General features: G+C 34.7%; 1 protein-coding gene across 2 annotated transcripts in view; it reads right to left on the reverse strand.

Annotated features, from left to right (window-relative positions):
• SOBP (sine oculis binding protein homolog) overlaps window positions 1–13,783 on the reverse strand; it is a 179,273-nt gene that overhangs the window by 61,862 nt on the left and 103,628 nt on the right. Inside the window, exon 5 of one of the 2 annotated variants that reach the window (XM_060753125.2) lies at window positions 11,644–11,739. The exons of the other annotated variant lie outside the window; for it this stretch is intronic. Coding sequence (XP_060609108.1) covers window positions 11,644–11,739 — 96 coding nt within the window. The remainder of the gene's footprint in view (window positions 1–11,643; window positions 11,740–13,783) is intronic. 2 annotated transcript variants of the gene reach the window in all.

The following is a 13,783-nucleotide window of genomic DNA, read 5'->3' on the forward strand; positions in this document are numbered from 1 at the left end:
TTTAATAATAATAATAATAATAAGTTGAAGTCCAAAACACCTGGCGGGACGAATTTTGCCAATGCCTGGTATAACCCTATTTCCACTGTCATTACCCAGTTATTAAAACATATTAACGGAAACATATGAAGTTACATATGAAGTCTGCTTTAGAATTCTCACCAGTCCTTTCTCTGCCATAATGACACATTTCATTCACTACTAAAAACATTTTTCTTACACCATTAAATACCTATTTTTTCCTGTTTGTTATCAACCTAGTTTTTAATATGCTGCTTTGTGAGTTTCTTAGAAACCTCCCAAAACAACTGCAACTGATATCGTTCAGGTACGAACTTACACAATTTTCCCACTTGGTCCAGAGTAATTGATGACTTTTAAGATTGGTGACCAGAAGGGGAGGTAAATGTGTGCAATCATAATGCTGGTAACATGTTACTTTTGCAAGTAACAAGAGAACAAGCCCAGTTTAAAATCAACATAATGGCTGGCAATATCATTACTTTTTTATTTAACAAGCAATAAGGTTTTAGCAGAACTAAACTATTATTTGGGGGGTGAGGAATTTCAACTAATTGCATAAAGTGTAATTTGTTTTTTAAAAGATGTTTTAAAGTAACAACAACTGTGAATAATGTACGAGTATCCAAGTCACAAGCATTCATGACAAGTTACTTTTTGTTGTTGTTTTTTTAAAGCAAATTACAAGCTGTGCTGGTAACAGTGTATAATAGGCCTGGGTAACAACGGAAAAATTTGTTTCTAAAATCGATTCGTTTTTTGGGGGTTTTTGCGTTTTGTTATTTAAAATAATTACAAAATTTTCCTTTAAAAAAGTTTGATATTTATGAAATTTCGTTAATATTAACGAATCGATTCGTTAATGGCGGACGTGATTGCGGAATATGCTAAAAAAAACCTCCAAACGGGACAGGGGGAACTTCTGAAGCTTTCCTCTCCCTCTGTTGTTGACTGTTGGTGTGATAAAACAAACAACAACTATATTATATTATATTATATATTATTATATAATATTATTATAATATTATTATTATTATATTATATTGTATTATTATTGTATATTATATTATATATTATAATATATTATATTATATTATATATATTATTATATTATATTATTATAATAATATTATTATATTATATTATATTATTATTGTATATTATATTATATATTATAATATATTATACATATTATATTATATATTATTATATAATATATTATACATATTATATTATATTATATATTACTACATAATATTATTATAATATTATATTATATTATAGTATATTATTTTATATATTATAATATATTATACATATTATATTATATTATATATTATTATATTATTATTATAACAACAAAAATAGCTAGAAGCACTTAATTTAGTGATCTACTTCTAGTATCAAGAACTAATGTCTGTAGCAAATTGCTGTGCCAAAAACATAATTTAGCAAATAATCCAGATTATCCTGTATATAATCTGGGATAAGAGCAGTTCAAGCAAACTGCTTCAGAATCACAGGGTTAGAAAACATTGGGTGGAAGCAAGGAAAAGTGTTCTCAAAAAACTGTCCCAAGCCCACACAGCATGCCCAAAAGCAGAAGATTAAGTCAGAATGAAATGTCCATCCAAAAACAATCCGATGTAAGAATCCAGTCTTTAAACCGCTTTGAAACGGCTTGTCTCAACCCAGCTAAAACTCTTCCTTGGCCAGCAGCTTAAAACTATTCTAATATAATATAATATAATATAATATAATATAATATAATATAATTATTATTAAGAATGGATGGACCTGTCAGGGGTGCTTTAATATACAATTATATTAATATAATACAATATACAATAATAATATAATATAATATAGTAATATAATATATATTAACATAATATAATATAATATACAATAATAATATATTGTAATAAAATAGTATAATATTATTATAGTATATTATTATTGTATATTATATTATTATTATTATCATTATTATTATTATTATATTACATTAAACCGTTTCAAACCGGTTTAAAGACTGGATTCTTACTTCGGATTGTTTTTGGATGTTTCCTTCTGACTTAATCTTCTGCTTTTGGACATGCTATGGTCTTGGGACATATTATATAGATATAATATGATATATTATAATATAATATATACAATTATAATATAATATAATAATAATATAATATAATAATACACAATTATAACATATAATATAATATAATGATATAATATACAATAATAATATAATATAATATAGTAATATAATATATAATAACATAATATAATATACAATAATATTATATTATTATTGTATATTATATTATATATAATATATTATTATATATATTATATTATATTATATTATATTATATTATATTATATTATATTATATTATATTATTATACTATATTATAATTAAGCTGTTCCTCCTAATCCTCCTCCTCCTCCTCATATAATCCAGTTTAAAGCCCGTTTTGGGGGATTTTGTGCTTTGAGATTCTGAGTTATATGGCTGTGTGGAAAAAGCTGGGTTATGTGAGGCCACACTGCCATATAATCCAGTTTAAAGCCCGTTTTGGGGGATTTTGTGCTTTGAGATTCTGAGTTATATGGCTGTGTGGAAAAAGCTGGGTTATGTGAGGCCACACTGCCATGTAATCCAGTTTAAAGCCCGTTTTGGGGGATTTTGTGCTTTGAGATTCTGAGTTATATGGCTGTGTGGAAAAAGCTGGGTTATGTGAGGCCACACTGTCATATAATCCAGTTTAAAGCCCGTTTTGGGGGATTTTGTGCTTTGAGATTCTGAGTTATATGGCTGTGTGGAAAAAGCTGGGTTATGTGAGTCCACACTGCCATATAATCCAGTTTAAAGCCCGTTTTGGGGGATTTTGTGCTTTGAGATTCTGAGATATGGCTGTGTGGAAAAAGCTGGGTTATGTGAGGCCACATTCCTGATAGTTCGGCTGATCGGCTGATCAGTAAACATATTCATGAATTTCCTGCTGTTATATTAAGACTCTTACCCATGCTGTGGCAGTAATCTCTCCCCCCCCCCCCCGTTTAAAAAGTTTGAAGACCCCTGATATATAGTAATAAATAATAGTTTGAAGCTGCTGCCCAGGAAGACAGCATGAGGAAAGAGGAGGGAAGCAGCAGAGCAAAGGTGGCTGGGAGGAGGGGAGAGACTGGAAGTGGGGCAAATGCGCTGCTTGCTAGCTTGCTACCGGGGAGGGAAACACGGGGCTTGGGAACTCCGGATTGGCTCCCGGCGCACCCAGCATCCTCCATCCTTAAACCTCATTTCCGAAACGGGTGGAAGCTCGTAAAAAAGATGGAGGATGCCGTTTCGATATTTAAAAACACTTCCGGGTTTGAAGATAAGTTTTGTAATCGTTTTGTAAATGTTAAAAATAACGAATAATTAACGAATTACAAAATTAACGAACGAAACCACCCAGCCCTAGTGTATAATCCTGTCTTTTGTTTTACCTGTCCAATTATTACTTTCCTCACTTGCCCTTTTTGTGCTTTGGTAAAACCTTTGAGCTGGGAATAATCTTGCTGATTTAATTGCTTCCTTGTGATTTTTTTTTTAAAAAAAACACATTACTAATCAGCCACAAGTGGTGCAGAAATGTGGACAAGAGGATTCTCCCCCCTGGATTTGCTATAGCAACATCAATACCGAGCAAAGGAAAGGGGCATGAAAAATAATGCAGATCAATCCTTTATTCCTATTCCAACCAATTGTAGGTTTCCCCAGTCAATAGGTTTCCCCAGTTTTTTTTTGCTAAAATTAGGTGCCTTGGCTTATATTCACATTGGCTTATACTCGAGTATAAACGGGTAAATTAGTAAACCTGGCCACCACGTCACGTCACACAAAAAATACCTCTCCAGTAAAGTATTTAGACTCACACAAGGAGGTATGATTTGCCAGAATTTAGAAACAATGTTCCTTTAAAGGGTAAAAGACACAAACTGTTTTTGCATTTTGCTTGGTGCTCTGTTTTGCAATTGGTCACTGGAACATAGATATGAGCTCAATATGTAAATAATTGTCAGGCATGTTGCTCTGAGAAGAAATATCAGTGGGGAAAATATGCTTATAGGAGACTTTTTCCTTAATATCTAGTTCAGTCCTAAAATACTATGAAGCATTTATAATGAGTAATTATTAATGCAATTGATGTTGAATGATTAAAATAACTAATTTTAAATTTGTCAAAAGTTCTGGTGACTTAGGCGCTATGAATTAATACTTACAAGGTATTTCCAAACTCTGTTGCAAGTAATTATCTGCTGATTTCAAAAGCAAATTGATGACTGCAACACCACATTTCAATTGGCATCCTCTACCAGCTTGTCACAGACCCTTATATCTGAAATATTCCTGAGGGACTGAGTGGATGACTAACCTTAATAAAAGGTCTGTTTTATGAAGGTACAATGAAAGCTCTTTCAACCCTAGTTTAAACCCTTTGACCAGAAACCAAACCTGAGTTAATATTTTTGTGAGTTTGACATGTGTGTGACACCAATCCATCCACTCACAGGCCTTTGGTATCTCCCCATAGACACCAAGATCCATGGAAGCTCAAGTCCAATTATATACAATGAGGGAGTAAAGTGGTGTCCCTTGTATGAACTGGCACAAACATGGTTTACTTTTAGGATTTTTTTCAATCTTTTCAATCTGTGGATTATGGAATCTGTGAATGCAGAGTCCGTGGAAACAGAGGGTCAACTGCATTTCCCCAGTCAAGGGGGCAAGGGTGTGCATTCAACATGATGAATGTCTTAAGGTTTTCTTAGGCAAAGAATACACAGTGGTGATTTTGTAATTTTCCTCCTCTGAAATATAGCCTACAGCACCTAGGATTCACTGGTGATGGTGATCCAAATACTAATCAAGGCTGCTTAGATTTCAAGATGAGGTAGGATCTGGTGCCTTTAGGGCCGGCTGTCCAGGTGTTTTGGACGTAAACTTCCAGAAATCCTAGCCAGCCTACCATTTGTTAGGGATTGTGGAAGTTTACGTCCAAAACACCTTAATGGCCAAAGTTTGCCCATGCCACCTGTAGGGTATTTAGGCCCTTTCTCAGTCAATAGTGTTAGTTGTATAATACTGGAAGAATTTCACATCTAATACTTCACTTGCTCAGGTAGCAGTAGGCCAAAACAAGATGCTTTGTTTAACATTTGGGGCTGTAATTCTGAGCCAGACAAAACTTTTAAAAATATTTTTACCAAGGTATCTAGTTAGAACCTCTGTCTAAAAGTTACTTATCATCAGGCAAAAGACTGCAATTTGTTGACCAATAGTTCAACAACTTTGGCCCCTTTAAAGGAGGAATTACAGACTTTTCGCCTTTTAAAATTTTTCTCCTCTCTTTTTCTTAAAGTTATCAAACAAGGCCTTTTTAATTCAACAAAGTGGTATTTTATATCACCAAATGAAAGACTTACAACTATAAAGGGAATGAAAGAGGGAAGGGAGAGAGACAGAAAGAAAAACTTGATACTAGATTCATGGTAATGTATCAAGCTGCTATCCAAGCCACCAGACTGGCCTAATAACCTGCTATAAAATATTTGTGTTATGTACTAGTTCCCTATTTTTATCACGTGACATTAACCATCAGGAAACCTAATTTTCCAAATGACTGAACTCACTAGTAATTCACAAGGAAAATTCTGCATCCTCACTGAATAAAGCATCTTAACCGCCAAGTTTAATATCTGGTTTCCTATGTTCTCTATTAAATGTTATAGCACATAACACATTTTGGATTTATAGTGGGAAATCAATACTGTAAAGTAGTCTCATAACTGCACAGTGGAATTTCTTTGTGGCTGTTTCAACTAGCCAAAACTGTAATTGTCACGGTTTCCCTAATAAACAGACCTGCCATATGTATGCCAGGGATTTGTTAAACAGCAGCTTATTCTTTTCCCAGGAAGCGATCTAGTGTTTTTGTTTAAAAGTTGTGAAGTTCTGCCTAACACGCCAAAATATATTCTGGTCAGAGATACAAACATTGCAGGGAACCATATGGTTTGTAACAGAGTCAGGTTATTTGGCTTAGAAACCTCTCCAAGTACTTAAGAGTTAAGGCTTTTCAATACTTGTCTGACCCAGGATATTAACATTCGAGCCATGTACTCTTGTTCTTCTGGGAGCTTGCTAGCAAACAACTTCCATCAGTGCTTGATCCCCTCGATCTATCCTGGCAGCGCCCTCAGAGCACAAGCATTTTCCAAACTAAAGAGTCGGTACTTTCTGCAGCAATCCATACTGGAAAATGGCATCTGAACCCTAAAGCTAAGAAAGCACTTTTGAGCCTAAGCTTCCAATTTCCTCTGACAGGCTATTATAAAACTTACTCTACACTGCACTAAAAGAACTCCAAGGATTTCCTGAGTCTCATAAGAATAAACAAGTTTCAATTTAGCCTTCATTTAAAGCCTTCAACTTTTGGTGCTGCTTTATAAAGAATCACCATCTGTCTCGGAACATTAATGACTGGTTAAGCTTTTCCTCAGAGACACAGTCATTCCTGTTTTCCTTATTTCTCTCTCCCCCCCCCCCCCCCCCCGCTTGCCCACAAAAACATTGCTAATGAAGACACAAAACGACAGAAAGCATTTATGAGAATGTTGGCTTTCTCCTTCAGCGCTCGTTACGTGTTAAATAAATACATCTTCCAAGCATCCAAAATATAAACAGAAATGGAATGTCTACTCTATTAGTAAAATATCCTTTACTTATATCAAGTAGCAATAAGTGCTCAGACCAATTTGTGGACATCTATGTGCATGTATCACCTTGCTGGATAAGGAATCTCAAGTATAAGCCAACTCTATTTCTAGATTTTCATTTAGTCTGCATCTCTACATGAATAGTATGGACCTCCAGGGCATTGCATTTAATGGGGAATGCATTCAAATATGTAGTTGGTCATGAAAAAATATTTTTAAAGCAAAATTAGAGCTGGATTGGAGCAACAGCATTCTACCAACAAAGCATAACACGAGGCACAACATGAAAACAAAATTATTTCTCCCTGTTTGCTCTCTATATCTGTGCAGAAAATCTTTCAGAAACCTACTTTCTCTACAATGCAAAGAGAAAAATAAGAAATAATAATCCACAATTAGTTTTGTAAATTAACCTTTTCTTCTTATAATATTTGTTTGTAGTGTTGTTTCATATATTGGCCTATTGCATGTCAAATATCACATAAGAATTCAGACAAAGCAATAAATGGATAATTTTTTAAATCTATTTTAATGCTGTCCTTGTTTACTAGATCCTCACCTAAAGTGTCAAGTGTATGCTTCCTTTGAAAGACAATATGAGGTACATTATATTTACAATTGCTTGAATTGTTTTCTAACCATTTTGAAATTATTCACACTGAAATCAAAAGAAGCCGTCTGCTTATTTAAATGGAAGCAAGTCCAGAGACCAAAATCCTTCCATTATGAGTAACTGAACTCACTGAACCTATACAAAGTAATCTGATGTAAGGAAAAGTGGCCAAAGGAAATTGGAAAATATCAGCCAAGTATCCAGTGATAGAAAAAAGCCTTGGTAGCTATTCCCAGGAATGCTGAAATTGCTACTAAGTGAATTCTTCCCTATTGTCCTTTCTGCCAGCAAACAAAGACCTTTTCCCCATTCAAGCAGGCTTTCAGGAGTTAGGCTCAGTTCATGAGGAGGTACATGGAACAAGATGTACATCTTGTATTGTACTTATTTTAAAAAATAAGGCGTTGCTGCAAAAGGGCTTTTGATTCAGAAATGTGTTGCCTTATATTTCAATTATTTTCAATTTTAGCTTTTGGTTGCTTGTTTTAATTGATCTGTTTTATGTTTTCAACTGGTAGTGTTTATTTATTTTAAAGCACAAATCTAATAAATAAACATCCTAGTTCAATAACACATGTCGGCATGAAATGATGTCTGACAATATATCCTGGATTTATGACATGGTGCTTAAAACAGTCCTCACAGACATCTATATATGGAAACATTTTGCTGGCACAGCTCCTCTGTGCAATTTGCTCATTTGCTGTAAAGCTTGAGACTGCACACTACCCACTGACCACAACATCTAGTACTCAGTTGTACGAGAAAGCAATAATTATGATTTTTGTTTAACGTCTTTGTAGTTTTTATATTACAGGGTTTTTTTTAGTTATATTGTTTTAATGTGGTCCCAAATGGGAGAAAAGCAAAATATAAATCAAATAAATATATAAATAATAAACCTATAGAAGGCAGAGAACAAAGCGTTCATAAGACTTGATAGACCCACTGCTGAATTATGTTTTACCTGATTTCTTATGTTTTACCTGATTTCTTACAATATTTTACTTTGTATTGTGTTTTTAACATGTTGGAAGCTGCTTTGGGTCCCTATTGTGTATGAAAGGCTGCATATAAATAAAGATTTATTATGATGATTGTTATTATCCTCATCATTAATTACTGTCTTCACTCTTCATGTACAAGCAATATGTGGGCACATGCTGCTTGACCACCACTCCCCTTAATGTGAAAGCAGCTAAATAAATAATTTATTTCCATCATATCATGCAAATTTGGGCATCTATCATCCTGTTCATTTTAGTTCCAGCAAATCAGAGAAAGAATCTATGGTTTGTTCCTGGCTTTGTCTTGTCTACTGAGTTAAACTGGGAAGGGCAGAGTGGGTGTGGGAGGCCAAGTCAAGTTGCTTTGAGTCCCCTTGGAGAGATAATATGGGGAATTAATAACAATAATAATAGAGCCATGGGAGGATATACACATAACTAAACAAGGAATTTTTTAAAATAAATAAATACATGTTTTCTGCATGCAAAACTAGCCATCTGAAACTGCTGTATGGAAGTGGACAGAATTGATGTTTTCTGTAAGAGTGTGCATGTAGACAGCACATTTCTGCACTATGATTAACAAGATTCTGGAATAGTTGTGTGTGCGCGCACATCCGTGTGTGTATGTGATGTTTCTGCTACTACAGGCCAAACACTGGCTAATTCTAGGTTCTGTGAAAATGCAAAATAAGCAAAAATAGAAATTACTTTAAAGAAATTAATCATGCAATCCTATGCAAGTTTAATCAGAAATAATAATAACTTTATTTTTTATAAGTCCTACTGGTGGAGCTGTTCCTGTCCCAGTGACATAGTGACTCTGTTTCGTTCATAATTTCAAAGGGCTTATCCAAGGGGTAGCACTCATTTTGGGGTTAGGGCTCTGCACCTTAGATAGTTCCTTTAAGTCTGGATGAAAAACCCAGAGAAAATGTATTCACCCATCAAAACAGGAGCCTCCAGTTATTGATAACTCCAAAGACTCTTAGACTCCTCAACCTGTGGGTCCCCAGGTATTTTGGTTTACAACTCCCAGAAATCCCAACTAGTTTACCAGCTGTTAGGATTTCTGGGAGTTGAAGGCCAAAACAACTGGAGACCCACAGGTTGAGAACCATTGCATATAAACCATGACCCAAGTGCCCTTTCCCATTAGTTTACTGGTGTAATTAGCAAGACATCATTTCTCAGCCTTGTCTACAAGCTGTATTATGTCTAAAATTGTCTTTACTTACTAGGCTGTTGTGAGGAAGTAATACAGGTTGGGTCTCCCTTTTCCCAAAATCCAAAAGATTCCAGAAATTAACTTTTTGTTGTTGCTATTTCCAGTTTTGAGGAAAGGGGGCTAGCTACACATCCAGTGCTTGCTCAGTTTTTCTCAGGGAGCTCTTACTCCACCACTGAAAGGAATTTGATAGAGGGAAAGGAAGAGTGGAGGGACTCTGGGTTCTGCAGCTTGACTTAAACATCACCCCTGTAAAAAAAAGCATTCAGCAAGAGAGCAGAAACTCCAAATTCCAGCTGGAAAATGTTGAAAAATTTCCACAGTTTGGCTAATCAACACCAGCCACTAGTAAGCTGCAGCAGGGCAGACACTCTCAAAATGAGCCATGAAGGGTGACCATAGTATGTATAGGGTAAGCAGCTATAGTTTCCCAACGTTCTCTGAGCCAACATCAACTGAATAAAATTTGAGTTTTCTTTCCCCTGAAATCTACTTTTTACAGAACCCAGCCCACCCACCTATCCCTTTGGCCCATCAAATTTCTAACAGTTGTGCAGTGGAGGATTCCTTGAGAAAAACTCTGCAGGAGTTGGATGTGTAGCTAGCCCCCTTTCCCCTCTTTCCCCCTTTAACTATGTAGATGCAAATACAACAATTCCAAAAGCCGAAAAATTCAAAATCCAAAAAACCTCTGATCCCAAGCATTTCAGATAAGAGAGACTCAACCTGTAATGACATCAAGTGATTCAAGCATTTAAGCAAAACATTAAGAAACACTGAATACTACCACTTTATTCCCTTTTCTGTCCATTTTTGTAGTGCTCAAACTAACCAAAATATTCAAACCAATGTCAATATTCAACACACACTATTGAAAATACTCATCACATTTTTAAACAATTTGTATAACACCAATATCTAGTGGATTAAGAGGGGAGAAGTCAAGTTTACATTTTAAAATATACACTCTCTTTCCTATTCTCGGCAAAAATACTAAAAATACATCTGTTTCCTAAAGTCTACTACTGATACAAATATAAATATTGGCATTTAAAACAATAAAACAGAAAAGAAGCAAAAAGAGAGTAGTAACCATGCACTCATCAACATCTTAAATCTCTTTTCAAGTAAATAACAATTCATTTTCTACTTGCTTTAAGTAAACAGGAGAGGAAATATTACAGCTTGAAGAGTTCATTTTACATCCTAATCAAAAGCATTAGCACCAAAAGCTTTTTTGAATAGAAATATAATAAGCATTTCTATTTGCTGTTAATTTTGCCTAGCTGCAAATGCTAAAATGAACAGCAAATTAACCCTGCCTTGGAACAGATATCTGTTCACAGCTGATATAATCTCTCTTATGGCTTCTAAACATTCTGGGCTCCTAGTTAGTGCTTTTCTAGCTTTTCTTCATTCCCTGCCAAACAGAATAAGAAAAAAAATCTCACTATATTTTTCAATATACTAGAATAGTTGGATTCTAAAAGGAGTAGTACATGTCAGTTATGCTGTGGTATTTTTTTAATGTTATCTCAAAGCTAGTAAAACACTAACATGGGGAAAGGGGAGCTGGAGAAGGGAACGTGGTTTTGTCATTAGGTATTGTTTCTCTATCTCTCTTCTTCTTTTCTTGCACATGCTTTACTAGTGATTTACTGAAAGAGTTCAACCAGGATATGTTCTATGACTATGACTACAATGCTAAGCATATTGCAGAGTAAGCTCAACTGAACACAGTGGACCTTATTTCTGAGTAAACACCCTTTGTTTATACTAAAATCTTTCTGTTACAAGGCCATAATAAATGATAAAAGATCTGCAAGTAAACTGAGAGCTCAGAATTCTTTGATCATATCAGAGTTAGCATTTGCAACTGGTACAGGTTATTATTTTAAACTGTAATATTTCATAATGTTATGTAATCAAGAACAAAAGCTTTTCAAAAACTGTTTTCACTGTGCTAAAGTAACAATCTAGACTTGTTGTAAGTATGTTATTCTTACAAGTAGTTCGCAGTTATTCTTGAAGGCAAGTCTTGGAGTTTCCTTAGCATAGTGCTGCTGGGGAAAATTTTCAGCATGTCCATCTTCATCTCTAGCCTGAAGGGAAATATAATGGCCTATTTAGGGACTTAGAAATAATGGAAGGAAAAAAAATAAGCTAAATGCATAACAACAAATGGGAATTCCAAAATACAACAATATTTAGAAACTTGCTTAAATAGGCAGTACACCTTTTAAATATTAGAGTGTTCTTTATACAATTTCCCCCCAAAAAACATGCAAATAGATTTTTGGTGTACGACTTAAAAATAACAAAGAGACAAGCCCGCAAGTGAAGCATTTCAGCTGGCTGTTTTGAATATTTAACAGAATGATCTATTCATGTCTACACAGAAGATAAGCAAGTCCCTCTCATCTCAAAGGAACTTATTTCCAGGCAAATGTGTGTAGGATTGGAGCCCAGGAGTTCAATTTAACTCTAAGGACTATATTACACATATGCTGGAGGGATTGCTTTTTAAATTCTTTAAAAAATGCTCAACCAATAATATGCTTTCAGTGAGTTGTTGTGAGTTTTCCAGGCAACCTCAGAGGTTGTGAGAATGACTACCATAGATGTGGGTGAAACGTCAGGAGAGAATGCTTCTGGAATATGGCCATATTGCCTGGAAAACACACAACAACCCAGTGATTCCAGCCATAAAAGCCTTCGACAATATGCTTTCAGTTTCATTTTTGAAGAAACAAGGTCATTCTTTTAAAAAGGTTTTTATTTTAATGATTTACCCATTAATGCTATCATTAAATGGATTTCTTCCTAATTCTTTAAGTAAAGCTCTGAACCAAGTGGTCATAAAAAGAGGGCAATCAAACATGTTAGAAAAAATATTTAATTTTTAAAATGCATTAAAAAGTTATGGGTTATTTTGATCTACGGTGTTAATTAAGGAAGCTGCAGTTTAAATGGAGATGTTAATGTAATCCATTAGCAACTATACCGCTTGCATGCAGCATTTTCCTTCTAATCTACAACATATTCTAGTTTAGAGTTAAAGCAAAGGAGAAGTAGGTGAAAGGAGGAGTGTCGGCAGCATGCTCATTACACCGTTCATTTGGATGACACTTGCACTTTGTTCCACTCTCATCTCATCTAATCCCTGACTGTTCGCTCTCCCTCTCTTCTGGCCTTCTGAAATTCACAGCTGAGCTGTCTCCCTCACATATGGCTTGCATATCATTATGCATATTCCATTTTACACTGTATTAAAATGATGAGCTTCTGGCTCTGGGCCAGCTTATTTAAATAAGACCCAGTGAACTTGGAAAGTCAGGGAGGCAGACGGGATACAGGCACACAGCAAGCAGCATGTAGTTCTATTCTCTGCTCTTAAAATTAAACCTGTGTCTACTCCTACAAAACAACAACAGAGAATTATATGATATATTGATCAAGGGTGTGTGTAGGAAAAAAATCTAATATGTATCCAGGAAACTATAGAAGCATTTAAGAGATTTCCTTTCCTTCATGCAGTGTGAATGTATCTATTTAATTCTTGTTAATATCGTAATTTGCAAGAGATCCAGGTTGAGTATACCTTATTAAAAATGTTTGGGACCAGAAGGGTTTGGGATTTTCTTTTCCGATTTTGGAATATCTGTACAGTATTTGAATACACAGTGTGTTCAAAATCTTGGAGATGTGCCTTACATCTAAGCACAGAATTCATTGATGTTTCATATATAGGGTATACATATAGCTAAAAGTAATTTTATCCACAATATTTTTAATTATTTTTGTGTATGAAACTTCATCACACTAGAGAATGAATCCACTTTAAATCCAGTTTAGTGAGGCTGTTAAAGGCTCAATAAACTATAAACCCCAGAATTCTGCTGGAGGCACCAACCAGATTTAAAGTGGATTCATTCTCTAGTGTGATGAAGTAGAAAGTTTGTGTATGTTGAACCACGAGAATGCAAAAGTATCATAATCACTTCCACTCATGTGGACGATTTTGGATTTCGGAATATTTTGGAATTCTAGATAAGGGATGCTTAACATGTATTGACATCTTTGTACCTCCCCCCTCCCCAGCTTTTTCCAAAAAAAGCTGTCTGTCCCCAAATGTGGAGTCAAGAG

The sequence above is a fragment of the Anolis sagrei genome, chromosome 1 (genome assembly GCF_037176765.1).
Source record: "Anolis sagrei isolate rAnoSag1 chromosome 1, rAnoSag1.mat, whole genome shotgun sequence".
NCBI classification, from domain to species: domain Eukaryota; kingdom Metazoa; phylum Chordata; class Lepidosauria; order Squamata; family Dactyloidae; genus Anolis; species Anolis sagrei.